The 12111-nt window shown below is 41.8% G+C and overlaps 1 protein-coding gene across 1 annotated transcript in view; it reads left to right on the forward strand.

Moving 5' to 3' along the window:
- Positions 1-1422: 1422 nt before the first annotated feature.
- LOC145413628 (putative neural-cadherin 2) overlaps positions 1423-12111 on the forward strand; it is a 276011-nt gene continuing 265322 nt past the window's right edge. The window contains exons 1-2 of the mRNA XM_080283289.1: positions 1423-1539; positions 2408-2551. Coding sequence (XP_080139415.1) covers positions 1423-1539; positions 2408-2551 — 261 coding nt within the window. The remainder of the gene's footprint in view (positions 1540-2407; positions 2552-12111) is intronic.

Consider the following 12111-nt stretch of genomic DNA (forward strand, 5'->3'; position numbering starts at 1 on the left):
GTCCCTGTAATACCACTTTTCTGTAATATCACATCACTCTCTTCACTACTGTTTCTATCCTTTTTATTCCACTGTTCATCCTGTAATTCCTTTTCACTTCTCTTTCTTTTTTACCACTTCTCTGCCTTTACTAATAATTTTAGATTCACGCCACTTTTTATATACCACACCTAATCTTTAATACCACCTCCATCCTATAAATCCTGTTTGTCTCCCTGTATCAGTTCTTTCCCTTTGACACCACTTCTAATACTACGTCTCTCCCTCCATACCGCATCTCTCCCTCTAATACCACTTCTTCCTTTGCTACCTCGACAGCCTTTAATACCAGTTCTTTCTCTGTGTTACCACATCTTTCCCTGTAAAACCACATCTTTCCCTCTAATGCCACGTGTTTTAATAACACGACTGCCTTTAATACAACTTCTTTCCCAGTACTACCACAACTCTCTAATATCACTTCTTCCTTTGCCACCTCGACTGCCTCTAATACCAGTTCTTTCCTTGTACTAACACATCTCTCCCTTTAATACCAACACTCTTATCCCTCACTGCCACATTATTTCCATTAGTGCCAGACACTGAGTACTGTGGATATGTTTTCCTTAGTCAGTCTCTCCCCCTGCCTGTGATTTCGTCTTTCAGCCACAGAAGGTTCAGGCATCTTGGAGTCAATGCATGCCTATTTGCTTTCCTTTAGACAGGATGTGACATGCTTTGGAAATGACATAATTTTTTTAATGGATTTCAGACTCACTCTCTTTTTTTTTCCTTTTTCAGATAAAAGCTCTTTCGTTTAATATTGATTAGTACGTTTATATCCCTTTCTTCTGCCGATTTTTTGTGCGTGGATGTGTTTCCATCGCACAATACTCTTCTCTCCCAGTCAGTTCTTTACTTTCTTACATCACTTTTTTCCCCTTCAGGTTAAATGTCCAAACTTCTGCATCTTTTCTCATCTTTATTTTCCTTGCTGTTTAATATCAGCCTTCCTTCGCGTACGCACTACAATCAGTGGGGTGAGTCAGTCTCTTATCCATGACCTGTTCACTCAGAGGAGGCCGCCACACGAATTTTATGCAATTCGGGAGATAGATTTATGACCGAAAGAATTGAAATAACCTAATCTTGAGTCCCAGCACCTCGAAAGTAATGATAATATAGGATTGACTTACTGTTTTATCTTCCTCATTTTAACCTTCACTACTTCCTCTAACCTCACTCCCCCTCCCCCCCACACGAGAGTTTTGTATAAGTAGCTTCCCCTTTTTTTTCTCTCTCTCTCTCTCCTCTCAACCCTCTAATACTCGGGACAGCTCTTGTATTCTATTCCAGCAAACTCAAATCTAATCTCCTCTTCTCCCTCCCCCTCAGCACGAGATAATGGTGTGGGGAGCAGTGGGGAGCGACACGGGACACGCGATGGTGAGGGTGATGGTGGGGGACGTGAATGACAACCCCCCTATCTTCATCAACCCGTCACCCACCGTCACACTCATTGAGGAGGACGACAGGGACATACCGCTGCCACTAACTGAGGTGGGTTGAGAGAGAGAGAGAGAGAGAGATTTAAATGCCTCTGTGGGGAGAGACAAGGGATAGTTAGACCGATACTCGTATGGAAAGAGTTTGAGAGGTGGAGATAGGTGTGTAGAGAGGGAAGTGTTAGCTACAGCAGGGCGAGATTGAAAAGGACTAGCTAGTTAGAAAGTTGTTGAGAGAGAGAGAGAGAGAGAGAGAGAGAGAGAGAGAGAGAGATTGTGATAGCCATTAGACAAAATACACGGAGAAGATGAGGTCGGAAATAAATGAAGAAAATGACAGAAACTGAAACAGTTAAAAAATCAGAAGAAGGATGAAAATGAGAGAGTAACCTGTTCAGTACAATGACTTTTTAAAAAACATGTTCTTGCTAATATCTAGGACGATTTAATTCAAATTTGAGAGTCCTCTCTTGGGCCTATTCACTCTGTGGCCGGAGTCGGGAATTTTTGACGCAGATTGTGTAATCGTATATGTCGGTATAAAAACAGAGAGAAGATCTGGATTCACTGCGCCCACACTCTTGAGGTCCGAGTCAAATCAGTGACGCATTAAATGTTTTATTACAATGACAAGAAACGGTTTTGCTCATATCAGGCAAGACCTCCTTTAGCAAAAACTGTTAATGAAAGGTATATATATAAGTCGTCCATTTTGAAAAACTCTAATCCAGATAAAATCATATGGAGATAGCAAGAATAAAATATAAGTGACAAGTGAGAAACTGAATGTCCAAAATGTGAACCAATGAAACGAAGTGTTCTTCGATCTGTTTGTATGTCAGCCACCACGGTCAGACATTCCACGTCAGGGTACGTTCACTAACTCCCCCTCCCTTCACCACCCTTTCTCTCTCTTCTCCCAGGTGGTGGCCCGTGATGTGGACCGTGTGGACCAGGAGGATGGGGGTTTGACCTACACCCTTGGCGGGGACGGGGTGGATGGCTACGCACCCTCCGACGCCTACTTCTCACTCCACCCAACCACGGGACAACTCATACAGCTCAGGGTAAGGGAACCTAATCATTATATCTATCTTCTTGGTTTTGGCACCTTAGTTGTTCTTCCACTCACCTAACCTCATAACTTTTCTTCCTTTCCACTGTCTACCTGTTTCTTCCTCCTAAGTAACCTCCACCCTTCCATCTATACCTAACTTCTTCCTTTCCACCCATGTAACTTTTTTTTTTTTTTTTTTTTGGGGGGGGGAGGTATACTTCTCTTTTCAGCCCCCACTGGACGCTTGTACAGCTCAGGGTAGGACACAATAAAAATTATATCCGTCTTTGATTTATGGAACAGTCGGGAATTGAGTGCCACCCTGAAGGTCTGGTGAATACATTGTGGAAATAACCGAACCATCCGAGACGCGTATTATGTACCTTAGATATTTATTACAAGAAGAGAGAGCTTCGAAAGGTTAGAAATAATTATGATTAAGCGCGCGCGCGCGCGCGCACGCACACACACACACACACACACACACACACACACACACACACACACACACACACACACACACACACACACACACACACACACACACACACACACACACACACACACACACACACACACACACACACACACACACACACACACACACACACACACCAGAGAGAGAGAGAGAGAGAGAGAGAGAGAGAGTTATACATTGAAATAAAAGTGGCAGTGAGAGCCAGCTTTACAACAGGGATCAACTTTATCCCGTGTTGTCGTATTTCATTGGATTATCGAAGGCTTAGATATTGGCTGCCGTTTTTCGCTGTGACTGATAATAGGGCAACTGCTTTTGTATTTTTCGTCGTCCTGATTCTTAATACTTTACGGCCTATTTTTATTAGCTTAAAAGGGTGATGATGACGATGATGATGATGATGATGATGATGATGATGATGAGGAGGAGGAGGAGGAGGAGGAGGTTTTGTGATTATGTAATTTGTTGTAATGTTATGTTAGTTGTCGTCATTGTTATATTCTGTAAGGACTGTGGTGATACATATACATACAAGTTTACCTGTTGTCTCTTAATGATGGGGAGGATCTTTCCTTAATTGAGTGTATTTGTCTAACGATAGCGTAATAAAATTCTTAAGTGTTTGACCATTGAAAGTGCTAATTAGGTTAACTAATGATTAATGACAGTATATTGAAAGTATTTAATAATAATAATAATAATAATAATAGGAGAAAGCTGTGTATGAGAGAGTGTGCGTTGTGAACACTGGACAGTATATCAGCTCAGCGTTTTATCCAGCGAGATCTTGTTTTAATTACTGTTGTCCGGTTTAGATTTATTTTTTATCTCACAAATGTTTGATCCTGATGTGTTGCCTTCATCTTTACAGCCTTCATATTAAACCTTCACCTTGAATTAATCCCTGCCTGCCCTAGCGTGTCATTTTATTGTCATTTTATTTTATTCTAGATGTTGCCAGACATTTTCATTCTGCTTTGGAGAGTAGTAGTGAAGGGGCTAATGAAGGATATAACAAACATTTCTAGTTAAAAATTTACCCTGAGTTGAATGAAATAATGTGGGGAGGGATAGTGTGGAGCGCAAAAGACGGTATGATGGTGGAGTGGTTTTCCCTGACCTGGAGTTACGCTTCAGTTGCAGTGTATAGCCATTAAAGCATGTCTGTGTCTCAGTGGGATAAAACTGCTCTTCTTTTGTGGGTCATTGAGAGAGAGAGAGAGAGAGAGAGAGAGAGAAAAATGAGTGACCGGTGGAGAACATATTTCCTTTTCTTCATATTTTCTTACGTGCTTGTTCTTAGCTTGTACCTTCCAGACTTTTCTGACAAGTGTTTGTTTAGGCTTATCCCGTGCCGAGAGAGATGGTCGAGAGAAACGTCGAGCGACATGTGACAGACAGAACCACTTACATAGAGCTTGAACCCCATCTGTGTGATATCTTTTTCCCATTAAATATTTGCCGTCTGAGGATGAGTCAGTTAAGCTTAGGGGAAACTTCATGTTGTCAAGGGGTTAAGATACTATAGATTGCTCCAGACTCCTTAACAACGGGATACCTCTTCCAAGAACCTTATGATGGTGTCTAGTGGCAAAAAAAACGATAATAGTGTCATCGTACTTGAAGGGGTCAGTAATATTTTAGCTTGCATATAGGAACGAGTGTTAGGTACGGGAGCATTTCAAGGGGCGAGTCTGACTGTCTGTCGCTAGCGATTTTTGACGGGAGGTGCTTCACTCTTGTAAACTTTAAGGAAGCCACACCACACCACACATATTCAACCAGCCACACCACACCACCACACAATCAACCAACCACGCCACTCCACACCACACATAATTAACCAGCCACACCACACCACACCACACCACACCACACCGCACCGCACCGCACCACACCACAAAGCACAACACAACACAGCACCACTCTCATCACACCACACATAATCAACTTGCCACACCACACCACACCTCACCACACCACAAATAATCATCCTGCAACATGACATCACATCACACCAAGGGAGTCAACCGAAGGGCCCTGAAGCTCCCGCGTCTACCATTTTTATCCTTTTTTGGAGCAATTAAGCCATCCTGACCACGTAGTCGTAAGTGGAAACAGGTGGCGAGGGAGAGACTAAGGGCCGTATTTATAATCTCTTCACTACTGTAACTTATATTTTTACATCATTATTGGTGCTTTCAGACGATTTTCCTCAGCTTAGAAAAGACTCATTGAACTGGAGTTAGATGTTTTCATGAACCCTTTCAACTCTAGATTTTTTGTAAGTTGCATCAGACGTCTGTTTCTTGGTGTGAAGAAAGGAAAAGTACGTCCTCAGGCTGACGGAATTGCAGATGTGAGAGTGAATGTGTATGGAAGCCCCTAGTATGTGGAGATCATTTATTTAAGTTGTGAGCATCTGATGTGGTTAGTTTGCATGTTACGTTACGTGTCATATTCAGCAGCGAGAGATATGGTCGAAAAACGCTTTACTCCCATCATCGGTTTTACAAATGACTTACGGAGTTTGACTATGCATTCTCCGTGTCACGTGTAAGAATACCACCATAATCTCTTCAGTCTGATAACATATTTTATGCTGGCCTTATGAGAGACTTGTCGAACTGGAGCGGTTATTTACAGCCTTCATTATCCCCACCAATCAGGGAAGCCTTACCTAAGTCCTATATAAACGCCTAGATGCCGCCAGGATAAACTAATACATCATTGTAAGGAGTGATTTAAGGGCCTTATTCTCGTCAGTGTAGGAGGCTCCCTTAACAGCTCTTCTTAATCATTGTGTTTCTGCATATAGCACATTAATTTCCTTTGATATTCTGTGTAGGCAAACTATAACGCCGTCATGATACTGACCTCTTTAATACAGTGACTTCTCTGGTGTTTTGGTAGTACTTCTAGACGGTTTAATGTAGGGGAGACAAGGTGTATTGAGAGTATTATTGTGTACTATATTTAACTCCTCCAGGTTGAAATGTCAGATAAAATCGTCTGAAGGTACCAGGAATGAAATAAATACGTCATCGCAGTGAAGTGGTTGATAACACTGGGGTGAATATGTAGGTGTAAAATGCATAATAAATCAGTAAGGTAGAGTTGCCAAAAAAAACTCATAAAGCCATGGGAAAAAGTCCTTCAAGGCTCCTCTAATCCCTTCAACCAGACGACGTTTTTCTAGGCTATTCTTGCTTCAGCCAGACGATTGTATTCAGCTCAGAATAGGATGTTCGAACTGAAGGAATTTGATTATAGGGTTCATGAACGTCTTCACTATGGGAGGCCTGTCTTGAGTTGAATAAAAATCTTCAACAGGCACTTAGGGAAAAAACTGAAAATTGCGTCACCAGATTCAAGGAGTTAACACTTCCTTTTGCCAGAGTATTTCCGCCTTTGACACGTGAAATCTTTGACGTATCATTTATTCAGAATTCATAATACGTCCATGTAAATAAATAAATAGATAAAATAAGTAAATGACAGAGGAAAGAGTAATAAGAATGTAATGGTTAAAAATAATTGCTGGAAGAGATGCAGGGAAACCTCTCAAATTCACGAAAATGCGATGTTTTGTGAGCTGAGGGTCCATGAAATTAGCCTAACAAGCAGATAATAGAGTAATTGCCCCCACCTCAATGCCCAGATTAGGAGGTAAACACGTGAATCAGGTAACTGTTTTTTATCATCAGTTCGTCGTGTGTGTGTGTGTGTGTGTGTGTGTGTGTGTGTGTGTGTGTGTGTGTGTGTGTGTGTGTGTGTGTCTCTCTCTCTCTCTCTCTCATTCACTTCTCATTCTTTCCACCCTCATTCTCTCCCGCACTTCCTCCCTTTCCCCCTCACCCTTCCTCCTCCTCCTCCCCACTTCCTCACCTCCTAATCCATTACTCTAGTTTTCCACCATTTGCTGTTCACCATTTTTTCCCCTCCCCCTCCTCCCCATCCCGCCTGTGCCCCCCTCATGGTGTAGCTCTGGCCTGGCGGGTTTTTGATGTCCGGATAATTGGTTCCCTTGTTTTATTTTTCGTTTTTTTGTCGTGCTTTTTTTTTGCTTCTCTGGTTAATGTGGCGTGGCCTGGTGGTGGTGGGATGGGTGGGGGATGGAGGGAAGGAGAGGGGGAGAGGAGGGGAAAGGTGAAGAGGCATTGGATGGAAGGAGAGGGAGAGAGTAGGGGAAGGTGGAGAGACATTGGATGGAAGGAGAGGGAGAGAGGAGGGGAAGGTGGAGAGGCATTGGATGGAAGGAGAGGGAGAGAGTAGGGGAAGGTGGAGAGGCATTGGATGGAAGGAGAGCGAGAGAGGAGGGGAAAGGTGGGGAGGCATTGGATGGAAGGAATGAGGGAGGGAAGGAAAGAGGAAGGGGAACTGGGCGAGGGGAGCGAGGGAGAGAGAGTAAGGCATTTAGGGAGGAAGAAAGAGGTCAGAGGGATAGGGAGGGAAGGAGTGAGTTACGGGGAGAAGCACTGAATGGAGGGATGCTTGAGAGAGAGAGGGAGGGTGGGGGGAAGCAGGAAGGGGGACTGGGTGAGAAGGAGGGAGACAGAGAGGGAATGAGAAATGGGGGCTTGAGAGAGAGAAGGAAGGAGGAAGGGGAACTGGGTGAGAAGGAGGGAGAGAGGGAGGAAAGGAGATGGGGTGGATGGTTTGAATGGAGGGATAAATGCATGGATGGGTACCTGGGAGACAGGGAGGCAGGGGGAGAGAAATTGTACGGGAGGAATGGAGAGGGAGAGGGAAGGAGGCAAAGAGGGAGGGTAGATGACTCACAGCGATGGGGGAGAGAGGTAGACTAAGAGGAAAGGGGAGAGGAGTGGAAGGGAATGCTTGGAGAGAGGGAGAGAACAGGTGGAAGGAGGGAGTGGATGAGGAATTGGAAGAAGGGAGGGAGGGAGGGAGGGAGGATAAACGGAAAGAGAAAAGCTGGAAATAGGGAGTAGGGGGAAATGGAGAGAGGAATAATAGTTGGAGAGAGAGAGAGAGAGAGAGAGAGAGAGAGAGAGAGAGGACAGGTAAGAGAAGCTCTATGGGAAGCAAGAGATTGAGGGGGAAAGAATATGGAGAAGGAGAAGAGATGAGGAGGAAAAGAAGAAAAACATGAAAAGGAAGAATGGACAGACAGAAGAGAAAAGGGGGCGGAAATGTGGGAAGATGAGGGAAAAGACAGGTGTAAATAAACCGATGATGGCAGAGGGAAAGGAAGGACAGGGAGAAAGGAAGGAAGGAAGGAAGGAAGGAATTAACGGGAGAGAGGAGAAGAGAGAGAAATTTAAGGAGAGCATACATGTTAAAGTTAAAGATTGGTGATATGAAAGGCAGGATTTGAAGACTAGGAGGAGGAGGAGGAGGAGGAAGAGGAAGAAGAAGAAAGAGGTAGACTGAGTAAACAGGATGTGAGATTCGAAAGGAAGGAAGGAAGAAAGAACGAATGAAAAGAAAGGAGGGAAGGAAAGAGGGTAAAGGAGAAGTGACTGAGGCAACTAGAGGAAAAAATGGAAGAGGAAAAGGAGAGGTGAAGGGAGACAAGAATGCCAGACAAGAAGGGAGGAAGTTAGGGAACAGGAAGTGGAAACCGAATATTTAGTATGCGAGGCATGAAAAGAAGCAGGAAGGGAGACTGAAAGGCGAAAATAGGGGAGAAAGAAGTAAGAAAATAGGAAGCACAGATTAGGTAGAAAGGAAGGCATGATGGAGCGGTATAGGTGATGTAAATGCTAAGTACAAATAGGGGATACTTCCGAGTATGTGAGGGAGTGCTGCTCTTAAAAAATTTATGTCATTAACATTTTTTGATGCTGTGAATATATAAAAGCACGTGAAAATGTTAAGAACGCAAATCCGAGTTTATGTTTAAAGGTGAACTATTGTAAAATGATTTTCGCTTTGTAGAATTTGATATTGGGAGCAAGAGAAGAGAAGGAAGACGAAGTGAAGAGCAAAGAGAAAGTCAGGTTGTTGAGGAGGGGAAGAGAATGCTAAAGAAATTTGTCGGTGTCTGAGAACTAGTATTTTTATTAGAATTTTTGCGTTTTTAATATTTTATGCTCCTGCAAATAAGAGAATAGGAAACATTAAAGCAGATTAAACAAAAGCAACAATAACTACAGCCTTTGTGGGCTCGCAAATGTGGATTTTAGTGTGTACTGTATGTGATGGAGAGTTGTTACGATGTTCATTATTGCATTTATTGATATTGGGAGCAAGAGAAGAGAAGGAAGACGAAGTGAAGAGCAAAGAGAAAGTCAGGTTGTTGAGGAGGGGAAGAGAATGCTAAAGAAATTTGTCGGTGTCTGAGAACTAGTATTTTTATTAGAATTTTTGCGTTTTTAATATTTTATGCTCCTGCAAATAAGAGAATAGGAAACATTAAAGCAGATTAAACAAAAGCAACAATAACTACAGCCTTTGTGGGCTCGCAAATGTGGATTTTAGTGTGTACTGTATGTGATGGAGAGTCGTTACGATGTTCATTATTGCATTTACGATGCAGTCAATAAGGGTAAAAAGATGGTGGCGAATGTAAATGGAACTAATAAAAGCTGTTGTGCGTGACTTGTAAATGCTAAAAATTAAATAAATGAATGAATAAAAGCCAAAATTTTTTAGAGGAAGTACTGTGAGCGCAGTGTAACATAGGTGATGCTGTCAACAAGAAAAAATATAACTTAAAAAAAAAAAAACTGAGGAACAGTAACGTCACCTAGGGAGAGGGTGGACTTGTAAATGCTAATGAAAATATGTGTTTAAGATTTTGCTGTATCTGACTTAAGGTATTGTGAAAAAGAAAATAAGATAACCTATGGAAACTGAAAGAAAAACAATAGGAAGAGCTAAACAGCCGGAGGTGAAGCTGGGGGTCGTAGTTGTGAGAAGAAAATTAGATGTGTATATGAGGGACCTATTGTTAGTTTCCCTGTGTTGCGTATGATTTAAAATTCTCAATTTTGAAAAAGTAAAGGATGAAAGTCTCTTGAGTGCTTGTAAATAGGAAAGCAAGAGAAATGTGCATGTAAGCAAGAACGTTTCATGCTGTGAATAAAAAAAAAGATAAACAAGCAAACATACTCATTAAAGAAGTGAGCAGTGTTAAAGGAAATTGAGTGGAGTGGGGAGCCAGTCTTAAGCTGATAAAATGTGCGGGATTTTTTATATTCTGAGAGAGAGAGAGAGAGAGAGAGAGTGAGTGTGTGTGTTTGTGTGTGTGTGTGTGAGAGAGAGAGAGAGAGAGAGAGAGGTTGCGAAATGGAAGAACACTTAGGTGGCTGGAGTCTTGTCATCGTCATCACCGTTATTGTCCTTATCATTATCCTGACTTGTTTTTACGTAGGGATGGAGTGAGGGGGGATCCCCAAACATGGATACAGGAAGTGCACAGATGGAAGAATTTTGAACACCGTACTCAGTAATATGGATCAGAAGTCGCGAAAAAATGCGTGTTGCACTGAATTTCTGCTAATGTAGAATGAGAAAGGGCAAAAAAGGAAGGAATACTGACTGCTTAAGGCTGTACAGGTAAGAAATGCTTAGAAAAAAAAGGAGGAAAAAAAAAGGTGTATATATGAGGGAGAACTGCTGTAAAACAGACATATTTTGCTTAGGATTCGTGAGCCGGAGTTGGAAAGAAAAAAAAAGGGGGGGTGGGGGGTGGCAGAGGGAATGTACAGTAATGCTAGGGAAAATGGGACGTGTATGTGAGTGATAACTTCTAGAAAGATCCTGAGTACCTTATATATATATATATATATATATATATATATATATATATATATATATATATATATATATATATATATATATATATATATATATATATATACAGAAAGGCCACAACATATTCCGGTATGGTTATTTTTGTGAGGTTTTTCAAAATGTCCCGTGTTCAAGGAATCATTTATTATAAAAAAAAAAAAAAAAAGGAAACGGAAAGAATACTTGGAGGTCCGTAAGATTTACTAACATGAAGATCCCTTTATTCATTTAGTTAATATTACAGCCTCACAGATGTGGAAAAAGAGTAATTATTATTTTTTTTGGTAAAGTCTGAAAGTCCAAAGTTGTTCCGGCATGCTTTCCTCTTTTTGTTCTGAGTCATGTGAGTTAAATGACAGTCTCATTCGCCTTTTTTGCCTCAAGGCTTAAAAATGAGCTGTTTTGCCGCATCAGGCTGTAAGTGATACAGGCCGGCCGTGAAATGGAACTGGCCTGGTTGCAAAAGAGACACGTACCATAATCTTTGTTGGTGGAAATGAGACCCACGTACAGATTTTTTTTTTTTTTTTTAATGATACTGGTCAGAAGCTCGAGCACGGCGTGAACCCTCTTTTGTCCCCTGCGAGTAAACACCTTTCAACATGTAGGTTTAATTAATACCATTTGAACTTTTTCCAGCACTTCTAAGTCTTAACCTTTAATAATTGTTTGTGCCCGAGTTACACTTTTCGTCGTCTTCGTTATTATGTTTTCGTCATAGTTGTCGTCGGCGTCGTCTTCGTCTGTTTTTTATTTAATCACTTTAAATTTCAATATTATTTTTCTTCTATTGTCGTCGTATTCACCATTATGTTCATCATTATCGGTGCCTTCATCGTTGTTTTTAATTCAGTCACCTTTATTGTTGGCATCAAGGTAAAGAGAATATAAGGTAGTTTCACACGGAAGGGGGGGGGGGCGGGAAGCAAAAACGCGTTTCGGTCTGTGCATGACGTCACAGATAATCCAGACTGAGGGTCTCCACTTGGTAGTCAGGCTAGACACACCTACCTGCCCTGTGATGAGCTCCCTGGCCTATATGGATTACTTTTATTTGCATCCTTAACAGCATGCAGAGCAATGAAAAGGTTAATAATATGTTTCCGAGATATTATAGAATATGTCTTCAAGAAGAACTATCTGTTTTCAGAGAATACAGGAATGTTGTATACAGGGTCATACAGACACAAATCCGACGTCACAGGCGCCTGTAAGCTAGCTGATTATGAGAAAAACAACTGAAAATATTGACAGAGATCACTGGTTGAGAGTATGACAACACCAAACACCTACCAATTGATTCGGAAATCGTCAGTGTACATTGGTATGCC

The sequence above is a fragment of the Coenobita brevimanus genome, chromosome 97, assembly GCF_032717465.1.
Source record: "Coenobita brevimanus isolate Jiangsu-jjx chromosome 97, ASM3271746v2, whole genome shotgun sequence".
Lineage (NCBI taxonomy): Eukaryota > Metazoa > Arthropoda > Malacostraca > Decapoda > Coenobitidae > Coenobita > Coenobita brevimanus.